Source organism: Vicia villosa, linkage group LG1, assembly GCF_029867415.1.
Source record: "Vicia villosa cultivar HV-30 ecotype Madison, WI linkage group LG1, Vvil1.0, whole genome shotgun sequence".
Lineage (NCBI taxonomy): Eukaryota > Viridiplantae > Streptophyta > Magnoliopsida > Fabales > Fabaceae > Vicia > Vicia villosa.
In genome coordinates this window covers 240327087-240342822 of record NC_081180.1, presented here as the reverse complement: position 1 = coordinate 240342822, position 15736 = coordinate 240327087, and the positions used below count along the sequence as shown (strand labels likewise).

Here is a 15736-nt window from a genome sequence, read left to right as displayed (position 1 = left end):
ATGGCTGGGTTATGGGGTATTTACACTGGCTTAGAAATGGTTATTGATCTTGGATACCATAATCTTGAGGTTGAGACTGACTCGAAACAAGCAGCAAACTGTATTCTTAAAGGAAGCTATAAGAACATGGTGGTGGGAAACTTAGTGAGGAGTATTATTGAGTTGATGAACTCATTTGATCGAGTGAAGATCCAACATATCTACAGAGAGGCGAATAATTATGCTAACATTCTTGCAATGGAGGGTAAAAAGTTGATTGGTGAGAGCAAGTTCTTTTCCGAGGTGTCTATTTGGATGCGGAATTCTTTGAAGAAGGATCAAAATTCTGTTTGTGTTTCTAGGGTTATTCCCTTGTAGTTTTCTTTTGTTTCTTGGGCCCCGACCCTCCTCATTACCAAAAAAAAATCATAAATTTGATTTATTATCCTTTACATTAAAAAATGAGAAGTAAAATTTAATGAACAATTTTAAGAGTCCAAAATTTTTACCTTAGTTAACCAAAGAATGGAGTGATTTCTTTTAGAGACAATGTGAGTTTCTATTTGTTTTTCTTCTTTTTCTATCTACCTAGCAGATTGAGTTCACCCATCGATTAGTGTTTCAACAGCGATGAAAGGTTTGAGTGATTGAAGGATTGATGGTTTGTGAGAAGAAATCTCGAGCGATTGAAGGATTGATGGTTTGTGAGAAGAAATCTCGAGCGATTGAGTTTCAGCACCGTGGTTGTGGACGAAAAAGGTTCCCCCGACAGCGGCGGCGAAACTCTGATTTGCCGCAAAATACTTGGTTCCATGGCAAAGAGATAGGAAGCCGACTCGATTGGGGGTTAACCGAGGAATGACGGGGAATTTCGTTACCGATCATGGCCATTGATGACTACGAAGGTAAGTAATAACACTCCGACGATGAGATAATCGACGTTAATAGGAATATTGATTTGAATAGTGTGTTTTGTAAGATTGCAATGAAGCTGTGAAATGAAATGTGGTAGATTAGGGTTCCAAAATTTGTACATTCTAATCGCAGGGAATAATGAGAATAAGGAAGAAGAAGAACTTTTGTTTTGCTTTGTGCATGCCAAGTTTTAGGATTGAGGGATGGAAGTGTGAAGAGAAATGTGAGAGTTGAGGGGATGAAAAATCTGAAGCGATTGAAGTTGTTTATTTTTATTTTGTTTATTTTTTAATTGTTATTATAAAGTGAAATTTAGGTCATGTATTTCCAAGACAAGTTACCAACGCTTTTTTTTTACTATTGGTATATGGCAATTTTAAGTGATTGTAAGGTCCAAATTGAATTTTATTCCAAATTATGCTCACATGCTGATAATTGAATTTGTTATTTTATATATAAATTGAAATTTATTCCATAATGAAGAAGTTCAGATGAGCCATCATTGCTCAGAGCACCTTTGAATGAGCTGCACGTGAGAATAAGAGAGAGAACATAAATATTGTACCAAACACTAAACACTTTATTATAAATATTTTTAATGGGCCTAATACACAATGAAAAATAATATAAATAATAAAAACATTAAAATATACTGGTGCGTATTATAATCTTTCTGCCACAAATGCTTATTAATAACGGTAAAATATCTCAAATTGCTGCCTTACAATTCGGACACTTATGGACACTTATGCATGCCCGCACGACAAACTATAAATTGTTTATCCATTCTCAAACTCGTAGACACAAATTGTGCACCGAGCTTCAGCGTGTTGAAGTGGCACATTTGAGTCAAATATTGACTCGGTAAGTCTCTCTCGGATTATCCGAGCAGAGGCTTGTCGATGTTGACGAAGCCTCCAAACACTAGCAAAATACTTAAAAACAAACAAAAATACTATAACAATGCCACATCACATCGTAACTCCCTCCAAGGTCTTAAAATCAACTACAAAAGAAAATAAGAAATATAAATAATTGAACTACATCTGCAAAAGAAAATGAGAAGCATAAATAATTGAAGTACTAGTGTACTAGTATTAGTATACATACAAATATGAGAAGCATAAATAATTGAAGTACTAATATACAAACAAATATATCTATTTGATATCTTTGCAACTTAAGGGAAGAATTTGAAAATAAATTTTATATGCACCTAAAAAGAAACCTACCACAAACTATTTCCCATAAAAATCCCACGTTGCAAATCTCCAGTTTGACTAGGACTTTAGCAAGCAAACTATATATTATCGGATAAAAACTTTTACGTACAACTAGGGGTGGAAATAGGCTGGGCCGAGCTAGGCTTTGCCAAGCCTAAGCCTGGCCTGTCAAAAAAACCGAAGCCTAAGCCTGGCATGTAGCCTGTCGTAGGCTTACTTTTTAGGCCTGAGCCTGGCCTTTTCGAAGGCCTGGTTAGCCTGTTAGCCTACATAAAAGCCTATTTGTTTTAAACATATGTAAATAAGCAATTAAAATAATGTTTAAATAGACTAACTTATTTTAACTTACCTATTAGTATAAGTTCTTGGAGACTATTTGTTTAAGAGAACTTATGAAAACAATGTTCATCTGGTGTTTTCATCTTATTTTCACAAGTTCTTCAAGATAACCAAGTTTTATTTATGTATTTTAATATAAAGTACAAAACATAACATAATGATCATAAAAAAGTATTCATATTTATTTAAATAGGCCGGCCTGATAGGCTCAAAAGGCTTTTTTTAGGGCCTAAGGCCTAGCCATTTTAACTAAATAGGCTTATAAAGAAGCCTAGGCCTTTTCTATTTAAAAATAATGTGTGGCCTGGCCTGAGCCTATATAAGCTAGCCTGTAGGCCCCTGTTATCGGCCTGGCCTATTTCCACCCCTACGTACAACAAGTTTAGACAACAACAGACCAAGGATTTAAAAAAAACTTGAGTATATATATTTAGTCTAACAGAACTAATTCAAACAGAAATAAAAAGAGGTTAAAAATGACTCTAGATCTTTAGCCTCACAAGATCTTTAAGATAGTTAAATGCAACTTCAAAATGACTATATAACTTTGTACCTACTGGATCATCTTCATCAAAAAACTACCACTATATAACTCTTCAAAACTAGTTATTTTTTATCAAGAACAGTAACATCACAAATTATAGGCTGTCTTTCATCTTCACGAAATCCAAAAAAAACTTCAATTAAATACAAATTATTAGAGTGTGAAAAAAAAGTCGGATGATGAATTTTTTTGAAGGTTTTTAAGAAAAAACAGATGAGTATGAGTAAGATGAATAACACATAATGGCACAACAAATGTGCATAAAGATATGATGAATTTTCTAACCAAATAAAGTATGAGTATATTACCTCCTGCCATTAGAGTGTAAGAAAGAAATCGGATGGTTGATTCTTTGAGTGTGCACTGAATGAGGAAAGGACCGTTTTTGATTTTGAAGTATGAGTAAGATGAATATTGTTTATGATGATAATTCATGAATCATCTTCTCTTTATATAATGTGTTTTCAGGATATTCCTATTCCTTGCAGGCTGCAGTTGGTAAAGGACGAAGTCACACTGTTAAACTTTTTCAGTCCATTTGATTGAGATCAAACGGTGCACATTTAAAATCAGTATTCTTACTCAAACTTGTATTAAACGTGATGAATTTGATGACATTTCTATTTTGTCTCAATATCTAATTAACAACTGTTTTTTCTTTCATATAGGAGAGAAAACTATTTTTCTAAGCGACCATTTTTTTAGTTACTAGCCTTCTCATTAGTTTCTATTTTCAACTAATTGCTAACTCCGTAATTATTACAATAAATCTTTTATCATGAATATCTTTTATCACTCAGTCCATATCTTCTTCGGATAATATTTTTGTATCGCATTAGTGTAGTTTTTTTCAATCTTAGGTGTTACAGTGATACAAATAAAAATGTCAAAAATAACTTTTTTTTGTTAAGAAAATTTTTTCTTTGACTATTCTATATATATTATAAAAAAATATCGACTTAGAAAAATAAAATTTAATTATGGTTTTTTTATTACTCTATCAAATAATTTGTGATTCCAAAATTAAAATTTTGTAACGAAAGAGGCTGTTTTAAAATTTTAGGAGGATGAAACTATCACTTATTAGAGACTGAAAATTATTTTAGACCAAAATACTAGAAAATAATAAAGTAATTTGTTAGAATACCTTAACGCATGTTTAATCAAGGAAATCACAGTTGATATAATACCAACCGACAACCATGGGTCGAAATAATCACTTGCCATCTTCTTAATACTTTCTACACCTCCAAAACTTAGAACCTCTCTGAAAAATGGAAAAATAATCACATGTTAGAAATTTGGACTCCATTTCAAAAGCAAGAAAATTGATAAAGTTGATGGAAAAAATGCACCATACTACTTACACTATTATCAACTATAAGGTGATCGATTATAGAAAAGCAATAGGGAGTAGGGGTGTTCAAAACCAAACCAATCCAATAGAAAACCGCAAATCAAACCAAATCAAATCGAAACTGCAAAAAACCGCATTTGGTTCGGATTAGTTTGGGTCATCTTTTAACAAAACCGCACGGTTTGGTTTGGTTTGCAGTTTGTATTTTGTAAACCGAACCAAACCAAATCAAACCACATTATGTTACAATCTAACTTTTACTTAACTCACATTCAACCTAAATTTAAATCTATTATACCTTAATCTTATGATTACGAACAATTTTTTCATCCTTACACATGATTTTAGTCTCGATCTTCTCAAATCTCTAATAGCATTATCGCGCCTTCTTTACCACATACATCTTCCATCTTTTTCTATATTCTCTACTCTCTTTTATTCTTTCTTTTTCACCTTCTCATTTTTATGTAAATGTTCCTTATTTCAGTTTCGTTTTTATCACACATCTTCTTCTCTAATCTCTCAACTCTTTTGTTTTTTCTTTTTCGCCTTCACTAATCTCTCGTCTCTTCTATTTTTTTTCATTCTAATAATTTTTATATTGTTTTATACTATTATTTTATGTTTATTATTCAACTTCTATCTAATTTAATTTTTACATATTAAATAGAAAGTTGTTGTAAAAATATGACGAGTTTTGTTGTTATTTGATAGTGTATAAATATCTAAATACAAAGTTATGTTGTCATCTATATGTATATGTATGGTTCAATATAATATTTGTAAAAAACCGAACCAACCGAACCGAATCAAACCGCATTAGTTTGGTTTGGTTTGGTTTGGATTTTTTTTAAAAGTCAACCGAACCAAATCAAATCGCACAAATTTTTTCTCTTGCGGTTCGGATGATTTTTTTCGTCAAAACCGCACCGCGAACACCCCTAATAGGGAGAGATTAGATATGAGATTGTGAAGAAGAAGTGAAGCTACATGAGATGAAAGATAATGGATATATTTATTGTTATTGTGTTTTCTTCGGTTACTCACTTAGTCTATTTAAGATGTGGTTGGATTGGACACAAGTGGTAGGTGATAGTGTATTTACTTTGGCAAGTGGTTGGTGCTAGTTGGATTTGAGTGATGGGATCTCTCAGTCTCAGGTTCTTTATGGTTCCCTTTCCCTATTCATGCACATGGACACTTAATATATCTGTGTTGATACTAGAGTTGTTAAAATGGGCTATCCGACCCTAAACGGGTCGGCTCTGATGGGTCATGGGTTTTTTAGGGCTTGGCCAAAAAGGCTCTGTGTAATATGGGCTCGAGATTTAATTCTAGATGGGTTTCGGACTACTCGACCCTAAATAAATTTTTTTATTTAAAAAATTAAAATAAAAACGCCATAATATTTATTATAAATAAAATTAAAAAATTATGTTATTTTAAATATAATACATTTTTAAGTACTATATTATCTCTTATAAATACTATAATGTGTGTCTAAATATAATATATGTCTAAATTGTATATAATAATACTTGAATATTTATTATAAGGGAAAAAATAATACATAATACGATGAAAGAATGTTAATTATATTAATATATAATATTTAAAAGAGAAAGATTGAATAGAATAGAGATAAAATTTAGTGAAGTGAGAAAATTTGATGTGCTATTTTGGAGTAAGATAATATAAATATTAATAATTTTTAAAAATTTATAATTATGCGGGCCTAAAGGGCTACCCACGGCCCATATGGGCTAACCCTAATAGGTAGCAGGCTTTTCAGGGCTGGGCTAAAAAGGCCCTGAAAAATATGGGCTCTAATTTTAAGGCCCGAGCCCTACGATTTTCCGAGTCTGGCGGACCGGCCCATATGGGCTAACCCATTTTGACAACTCTAGTTGAGACAATGAAAGATAGTGGCCGACATATGTTATTATTTATAAAAAAGTGACATCCTATTATAAAATAAAAAGAGAAGATAAAAGAGACGAGAGAAAGATGAGAACAATTTTGTAATATTTTATCGGTATTTTTTTTTTAAGTTCTTCAAGAACTCAAACAAAAATAATTTTATTTTATTTTTTATTCGAGAACTCAATCATAAATCTTTTACGAAGTTCTTCAGAAATTCAATCAAAAATCTTTTTAAATATCGGACTAGTTATTAAATTTGTAAGAATGTTGAATCATTGGTTTATTAGTTGATTGAACTATTGATTATTAGTCAATCAAAAATTATTTTATTTTATTTTTTATCCGAGAGTTTAATCACAAATCTTTTACGAAGTTCTTCAGAAATTCAATTAAAAATTCTTTTAAATATCAGACTAGTTATTAAATTTGTAAGAATGTTGAATCATTGGTTTAATAGTTGATTGAACTATTGATTATTAGTCTAGTGGTATGACTAAATCAAATTAAATTGAATAATAAATGTACTTCAACCATGACTGATTGCTAGCAACAAAAAATAAAGGGATAATTGACATTTACCCCCTGCCATATAGGCGAGGTTCGGATTACCCCCATTAAAATTTTTTTTTGGATTACCCCCTGTATTTTTAGGGCACACCCTAAGCGTGTAAAAAACAGTGAAAACTCAGGGGGTAAATAAAAAAAACAAGTTTACAGGGGGTCCTAGGGGGTAAATCATAGAACTTTTCATATTTCAAGGGGATAATCCAAAAAATAAAATTAATAGGGGGTAATCCGAACCTCGCCTATATGGCAGGGGTAAATGTCAATTATCCCAAAAATAAATGTACACTTACCGAAAACTTAATTGAATTGATTATGTGATTTTGACTAAAATAGGTTAAATATATAGAAATTTATGTTTAATTATATTTATACAAAGATGAATTGAACATTAAATCAAAGTGTATAAAACGTATTTTCAGTAAAAAGTTACTACTTCTAATTTTAAATTAGAATCAGTTTTGGGACTAAAATTATTTCTATTCAAAATAAATTAAATATGTTAAAATTAATTTTACTTATTTATAATAAATTTTAGGTGTCTATACAAACATAAATTATTTAATACGAACTTACTTAATAAATGATATGACATAAATTTAAATAGTATTATTGCTTTCGAAATAAAACACACAATAAAATATATGAAAAGAGGGGAATTTTTTTTTTAAATAACCATGTATTAAAAAAATTACGCAAATAACCACGTTTCGGAAAAAATCACGCAAATAACCATGTTTCATAATACCTTGACACCAAGGCGCCATCTCACATGTCTTACTCCCTTTTTTTATACCTAGGCGCCATCTCACATGGCACACTCAGTCCAATAAGCCATGTCAAATGGCGCCTCCCTTCAACTTTTAGGAGGAGGAGCCATCTCATATGGCTCCTCCTTGTATATTGTCTTCTATAAATAATACCCCCTTTCTCCACCATTCTTCACATTTTCTCACTAAATCTTCTCATTTTCTCCCAAATTTTATCATCATGGCTTCTGAGATTTTCACAAGAGATGGGTATGTATTTTTCTCGGTCGTTAAACCGCCGATTAAAATGAAATTTTGGAACATCCATTCCATGGAGCGTCTAAAGAGAGAGTTGAAACGCTGGTTAGATGATGACATCCCAACAGGCGAAGAAATTAGAAGAATCCAGAGAAGAAGAACTGCCATGTCACTTGCGACTGGAACGTCTCGCACTTGGTTGGAGGAAGTTGAAAGAGACAGAGACGTAATGATGATGATGCACGGTTCTGATGACATTGTTTTGGTGCTTGTTATTTTTTAGATAACTTGTCGTGTTGTTGGCGTTTTTTTTATCCGTTGTATGTGTTGTTTTTAAGTCGTTATGTCATTTAATTTCTACCAATGATATGTGTTGTAACAAATGTTCTTAATGAAAAGAAGACATGTTTAGATCTTAAAAGAAGTGTGCATACAAAATTCAATTCTAAGAACCACTAGCATGATTAGGACAATTTTTTTTATTGTGTCCGACTTGGCGACTGTCATACCCCAATTTTGACCATAAGATCATACATTGGTTGTAGTTTAATCATAAATCAAGAGCACCATTGTGAGACTCCATTCTTGATACTGTGTTTATCTCTGAGGGGAATCATCAAGCACTTTTAGCTTTTTATTTGTTTTATACTAACCAAAATCCAAAAATATGTATTTTGTCTCTTTTGTTTATATTTTACAGGTAAAAGATCGGGCAAAAATCAAAACAGTGCAAGAAAGCAATTTTTGAAAATTTTGAAGATGGAAATCGATTTACCCAAGGGGAAAATCGATTTCCCTGGGGCGAAATTCAAAAAAATATAAGGAGGGAAGTGTGACATCATTTTGGCACCTATTTTCTTTGATCATTTTTGTCATTTTACCAATTTTCCACCTCACCAAAATTAATTCCCTTCATTAAACCCACTTAAACCCCATCTTACCATTTTTACCATTTAAATACCATTTAAACACCAATTAAACACAAGTTAATTAACCAAGAGCAAAAAGACCAAATTGCCACTACTCTTGCTCCCATCCTATAAATATAGGTCTCTACTCCCCCATTTCTCAAGCTTGGAGAGCCAAAGAAGTTCTTGCAAATTCATTTCTCACTCTTTCCAAAACCCTCACCCAAAGTTCATTTTCATAGAATTAGTGAGATTCACATTGAATCTTACTAGTTTTGAACTAAACCTCCTACATTTCACTCTTTTCTTTGTTTGTTCATCTCCAATTTTGAAGGATCTACACATTTTGTGCTTGTTCTTGAAGCTACTTCAACATTTGGTAAATTCCTAAACTCTAAGATGTAGATCTTTGTTGCTTGTGTTCAATGCATCTTTGATGCTATATTGGTCCTATTTGATGGTGAATTGGTGGAAATTTCGTGCTCCAAATGATATGTGATCATAAGGTGTTTGTATGTTGGTTTAAATCAAGTTTTTATGCTTCATAATGCTGTTTTTTTGAAAACTGTGCGCATGAAATCGATTTCCTCCAGAGGAAAATTGATTTCCACTCTGTTTTTTGCGCCAGATTTGAAAACCTGCACTAAGGAAATTGATTTCCTGCTTAGGTAAATCGATTTCCCCTGGGACGGAATGTGTTTTTTGCCTTTTTTATGCTTGTTTTGGCTTCCTTCTTCCTCCACTACATTAATATCATTGGATCTAGGATGTTGATAGGTTTGAAATGACCAAATCCATAATATTAGATGAATGATATTAATGATAGTGTGAGTTGATTATCTTTTATGCATTTTATTCTTCTTCTCCTTCTTTTTTTCTTTTGATCGATGAAAGTCTTAATACCTTGAGAATTCTATGGATTCTTGGTAAAGACTAGATCGTTACCTATTTTCTTTTCGTGCGGTATTGCTTTCGGAGAGTGATCTACATATCGCTTCTCTCGCATGCATTAGCACATAAAGTTTTGACCGGCCTCGTTGTAGGGTGATTTCTACATATATCACTTGGCGATCTGCTTAACATAACGCAATATTTTGTGTTCCGAATTAAAAAAGATCAAATATGGAAGAGAATTGTATGCGGTTGATTTAAGACTTATGGAGGTTTATCGTGTAGTCGCTATGATTTTATCAAGCTTCTGATAAATGTCCATTGAATTTAAATCCGAGAACATCCTTCACTCACCATCGATCTTTATTACTAACTTTGATAACATACTTGACAAGTTTCAAGATGGTTATCTTTAACATCTAACAATTGACTTTAATTTCCGAATTTATTATATTGCTCTTTATATTTCTCGCTTTATTTTAGCATTTCATCGTGTTTATATTTCCGCCATTTTCTATTTGTCCATTTGGACGTTTATATTCCGCTATTTTCTCTTTGTCCATTTGGACGCTATGTTTATGTTTCCGCTATTTTCTTTTTGTCCACTTGGACCATACTTTATCTTTTATGCTAAAACACTAATAAACAACCAAAATCTAAAAAACACATAAGGCTCTCTTTTGGACTATTGGTTACTATCCCGAGCATTTTGGAGATTTGGACTTATGGACTTAGTACCTCTGGGCCCTTATTCTGTTGTTACTCTGTGATTATTCTGTCTGTCTGGCATTGGATTGTTGTCTGTTTGTGTATGCAGGTATTTCCTTGAAAGTCCTTGATGGTTAATTCCAAGGCATTGAGATAAGGATTTTACCCGAAAACAGCAGTTACTCTGCCCGATTTTCGTCAGAATTTTAATGTGCTTAATGCGAAGTTGTGCTAAAGTCAATAAGTTCATCTGGATCCCCAAGTGGTAATGTGTTGGTTTGGTATCGATAAGTCCAAAGGATGGGAAATCTACCTTGACTCATAATGTCAAGTGTTGGCTTCTTTTTCGGTTAGACTGTTTCTTTCCTTAGCTTTTATTTTACGCAATAGGATAGCCTATTCATCTCCTCCCACTTCTAAGATTTTCAAAATCTTCTCCCTTTTTCAAAAACCTTCTTATGTTTGTAAAATCTCTTTTAAAACCTTTCTTTAAAATATCTTTTGCCCTTAGTGGCTTTTCTTCAAAAGTTTAGACACGACTAATTGTTGAAACGAGTGGCGATACCCTACGATTTTGAAATTGATTGATATAATGAGATCTTTTCCGCGTGAGAGAGCTAGTGGCATAATCGTTGATTTCTATCCGAGTTGGAGCCCTTCTTTCATTTGCGATGCAAAGAACTCATTTGTTCTCATGCTCAAGATCAATGGCTGAGTATTTCTCTTCGACGACGATAAAGTGTTTATTCGTTTTTAAAAACCGTTTTCCCTTTTAAGCGGAACTACATTAGCTCTGACTTCTCCATTGCACAGAGGAGGTATGTAGGCACAAAGCTTAATGCTTTGCCGAGCTTATTTTAAAAATAAAACAAACCCCTTTTTTAGCACACACGACACAGATTTTCAAAAAGGTTCCTGTGGAGTACCACAAATATGAGGGGTGCTTAAAACCTTCCCCTTGTATAATCAACACCCGTACCTAAGATCTCTTTTTTTAAAAACAAACTTTGGGTTTTTTCGTTCTTTTCCCATTTCCTTTGGAAACAATAAAGCGCGGTGGCGACTTTCACTGAAATATTGAGTCGAGTCAATTAATGGCTTCGATCTCAAAATTTCCCCGCTACAGCGACATAAACCACCCTTTCTTTCTAGCTTATTGAGCTCGTCCATTTAAGTTGTGATACGCTTGCTTTTGGGACAACCCTTTTTAGTTCTCCGCATTTGGTCGTTATGCCAAACAATTTCCCCCTCGTACGCAGGCCAATAATCCTCTTTTGCTACCACTGCAAAGCCATTGTTGTATACATGGAGCAAGGTCTCAGACTTGTAAATGGGAGACAGGAGTGCTAATGCATCTAAGTGAGAATGGGCACATGCTGCAATGACATGGGAGCAAGGCATACAAAATGCCTGAAACTTTCCGCAATCGCACCAATGTTCTTCTAGTAGAACCCTATACTCTTGTCTTGGTAGCCCTTTGTTGTGGTCGATTGTCTCTCTGACCATGAAATTCTAGTTATGTCGGTCAAACCTTGTAACCATATGTGTGTTGGCCTTCGCACCTTCTGCCTTGATAAATCTTGTGCAACATTCACTCCACAATTGTCCAGCTCGTAACACAACGTCCCACCTTTCACCTCTTTGTGCAAACAATGAAGCCATCCTAAAATATGTTGATTTTACCAAAGCGGTTACAGGGAGGTGCCGTATGCCTTTGAAGACACCGTTCATTGATTCAAAAAGATTTGTTGTCATGTGTCCCCATCAATGTCCATTGTCGTATGACCTAGTCCACTTCTCCATTGGAATATTATCAATCCAAGTACCTGCATCTGGATTTGACAATCTGATCTCTCTACGGTAATGTTTGAAAGATGGTTGAGTTAATGCATACCATGTGTTCATAACCAATTTTCGAAGAGCCCTGTCTTTCATTTCTCGCGTGAAATTTTGTACAATATGTCTAATGCAGAAGACATGCGTAGAAGGGGGGTCATGCCAACCATTAGCCGGGTTATTGTATGCACTCACAATAGAAGCATGTCTATCAAAGATCAAACAGAGACCAACTTGTGGAGCCACGTGTGTTCTGAGATTTTTGAGAAAGAAACTCCAACCTCCACTGGTCTCTCCCTCGACTAGAGCGAATGCAATTGGGAAGACATTGTTGTTTCCGTCTTGTGCGAGTGCCATAAGTAGGGTGCCTTTGTATTTTCCGTACAACCACGTTCCATCTATTTGAATAATAGGTTTGCAGAATGCAAACCCTCTGATGCAAGGTTGAAAGGCCCAGAATAGACGACGAAATATTCCATTTCCGTTGACAAGAGTACCATTTGGGGCATACGCGGGCAATGTTTCCATCTCATAAACAGTACCGGGTGCATATGTGCAGAGTGCATTTAGGTAGCGGGGTAACTCTTTGTATGATTCCTCCCAATTACCGTATACTTGTTCAATCGCCTTAGTTTTTGCTAACCATGATTTCCTGTACGAGGGCGTATAGTTGTATACTTTAGTGATGTGAGAAATTATTGTTCTCACCTTCAACGATGGATCATTGTTGATGAGAGGTAAGATTTCTTGACATATCAGATCATAACTTAGTTTACGATGATCTTGCGAGCGACAAGAGTTGATGCAAGTGTGAGGTTGAGAAATTTTGCCTATCACCCATGAATCACTTCTCAACCTGTATGAAGCAGTAAGCTTGAACAAACACTCAGAATTGGTACATTTGATTTTGTACCGTTCTGCATTTGTTCGGTCCATTTTAAAATCCACAGAGTTTAACAAGTGGAACTTTTTTATTGCTCGCATGCACTCATCCTTCGAACGAAAACCATCTTTCTCTTTTAAAGTTGCATCTGACTGCATGCAGACGTTGTGGAATATGTCTGATGAGGGTTCATCACCTGCCATGTCAATGTTCGACATGTGAGACGGCGGTGTGGATGTTGAAATTGGAGGTATTACACCTTCAACATCGTCTTCAGAATCATCGTTCACCATATCATCAAATGCTAACTCTGGATCTTCTTCGTCTTCATCAATTACATCGACCTCAGCTTGTTCTACTTCGATGGGATCAACAACCTGGCTCTCGTTTGGTTGTTGGAGCAGGACATACAACTCAATCGAGTCGTACCCAGAAAATTTATGATTACAAAACATGTTTTGTAGATCTTCGTCATCCTTAACCTCCACCTGGTAAAATTTTGTTTGATCTCCAAAAAAGACCGGATGTTGATAGAAGATCTGTAAAACTGTACCTCGGGATAGCTTGATCTCCAATCAGTTTTTGAAATGTACGAAGTTCGATTTTTGACTTAAACAAAATTGGGTAACTTCAGTGTTTCGAAATAAAAAACCGGATGCATCACATTGGTAAGTCTCACCATTGATGTGTGCATTAATAATATATTGAGGTGCAGGGGCCATGTTGTTGTTTCAGTGTTTGAGAGTTTGAGAGTTGTGTTTGAGTATAGAGCTCTTCATTTCATCTAATATAAATAGGTGTAGAGGAAAAAAATAAGAATCACGAGCAAGCTGTATGAGATGGCGCCTTTGTACAAAAAAAAACACTAAGGCGCCATATGAGATGGCGCCTTCTCACCTTTTTGGTCAAGATTCCGAGCTCAGCCTACTCTTACACACTCTGCCACCTATTCTTACACATGCTGCGCCTAGTCTAGATAGCATAGCCTGCACTAAGCCATCTTGAATGGCGCTGATCGGAAAAATAGCAAGTGTACTATTTTTGCCTCTGTAGTAATAATAGGGGAAATTCCCCGAATGTCGATCTCAAGGACTGCGTAGGAAATACAGATTCGTAAAATATGATTCAATTGAACAAAAGATTAATGTTTTGGTTTTGGGGGATTAAATCCTTGCAAAGTAAAATAATGAGAAAAATAAATTGATTTTTGTTATCAAATATATGAGATGCTAGGGTGAGTGGTTGATTTGGCATGTAACACTCAAAATTAAGATCTCTTCAACAAGTTCATAACATTCAGTTACCACATCCTTAGAGTGTTTCCTCCTAAGTCCTTAGTGAGGAAACCTTTAGTCTTCCAACCTAAATCCTAAGTCCTTAGGAACCTAAATTGAAACCAAGCTTTTATATAATCAAGATTATGTGGTAATTATAGGGTATCCCTAGTCCTAGGTGATATCTACTATAATCAAATTATGCACAAACCCTAACAACTACAGTCCTGTATTTGTTAGCCATAGATTAATCCTTATTTGACCGATAAAGAAAACAAGAAGAACATTGCATAATTTAACTGAATAATATAAACCAATGTACTGACGAAATCACAAATTCATCGTTATTACAAAAACCAAATCAGGACCACCCCCTAGCATTAGGGGGTTTAGCCTCTCATAATATTCAAGAAAGACAAAGTAAAGAATTTAGACATTACAAAGATAATTGGGAACTTTGATCTTCAATGGTGTCCACCGTTGAATCTCTCCGTCTCCGGAACCCTTGATGAAGCTATCTTCTCTCTTCTGTGATTTTCTATCGTATGATTCAAAAGTCCCAAAATAATTCTCTCAAACTCAACTAAATAGTCTAGGTACAAATCTCAGCCAAATGAAATGTCTAAAGTGCCCTCAAGGTGGAGATTTAATGAAAAAGCCTTAAAATTAGAAATTTCACGCTCTCAGCAGCACTGGCTGTGCTTGGACGCACGGGTGGCCGTGTTGCTTTTTATTTTTATTTTTGCTCCCAGCCATCCTGACATGGGCCGTGCGTGGAAGCACGGGCGGCCGTGTGTCGTCCCTGGATTTTGTATGGAGACTGCCATTCTCCTGACACGGGCCGTGCGTGGAAGCACGGGCGGACGTGTTAGACCCCAGAACCTTGAATTTTCATCTTTCTCTTGCCTCTCCTTCCTTCATAGTTGCTTTGACACTTAAGATGACTTGTTCAACCCTGAATTTCGTACACAACTAACCAAACGGCATCAAAAGAATCTAAATAACTTAAATTAAAACATAATGCAAAGTAAACATAAAAACAATGAAACATGAAATACTTAAACAAAAGCAATAAAACATTGATCAAAGTGTTACCGAGTCGACAAATTTAGACCGAATACATGACAGAAATTAGGTAGAAATGGTGACCGATCACAACCCCAAACTTATCTCATTGCTTGTCCTCAAGCGATGCAAGAGACCAACAGAGGTCACCCTGGATTTTTCTTTCCACAACACAGCCGATGTTATTCGCAAATTGCGTCTACCTTTCTAGTAGAATCTTTGGCTTGCCGAACCAAACTTTCTACCACACTTCCACATCAGAGTGCCTTTTTACCTGCAAGCTTTTTCACACTTCTCACCAAATCTCTCAGGGTTAAAGA

The 15736-nt window shown here is 34.7% G+C and overlaps 2 protein-coding genes across 2 annotated transcripts; one reads left to right on the top strand and one right to left on the bottom strand.

The window, feature by feature from the left end:
• On the top strand, window positions 1-357 carry LOC131597470 (uncharacterized). The gene has a single exon (XM_058870170.1). It carries the CDS (start codon window positions 1-3, stop codon window positions 355-357), a length of 357 nt encoding a protein of 118 aa, XP_058726153.1.
• Window positions 358-11528: 11171 nt separating this feature from the next.
• On the bottom strand, window positions 11529-13532 carry LOC131597462 (uncharacterized). The gene is made up of 3 exons (XM_058870162.1): window positions 12185-13532; window positions 11890-12021; window positions 11529-11734 (listed from the first exon to the last, which is right to left on the bottom strand). The coding sequence occupies exons 1-3, from the start codon at window positions 13530-13532 to the stop codon at window positions 11529-11531; spliced, it is 1686 nt and encodes a 561-aa protein (XP_058726145.1).
• Window positions 13533-15736: the final 2204 nt, after the last annotated feature.

Bases quoted from the DNA above. Each gene is read 5' to 3' on its own strand.
- LOC131597462 (XM_058870162.1), bottom strand. From the start codon at position 13,532: ATGTTTTGTAATCATAAATTTTCTGGGTACGACTCGATTGAGTTGTAT. The intron at 12,022-12,184 runs GTACTTGGATTG...AACATATTTTAG, and splicing joins ATTGTCAAATCCAGATGCAG to GATGGCTTCATTGTTTGCAC. The intron at 11,735-11,889 runs GTTTGACCGACA...ATGTCATTGCAG, and splicing joins AACACACATATGGTTACAAG to CATGTGCCCATTCTCACTTA.
- LOC131597470 (XM_058870170.1), top strand. From the start codon at position 1: ATGGCTGGGTTATGGGGTATTTACACTGGCTTAGAAATGGTTATTGAT.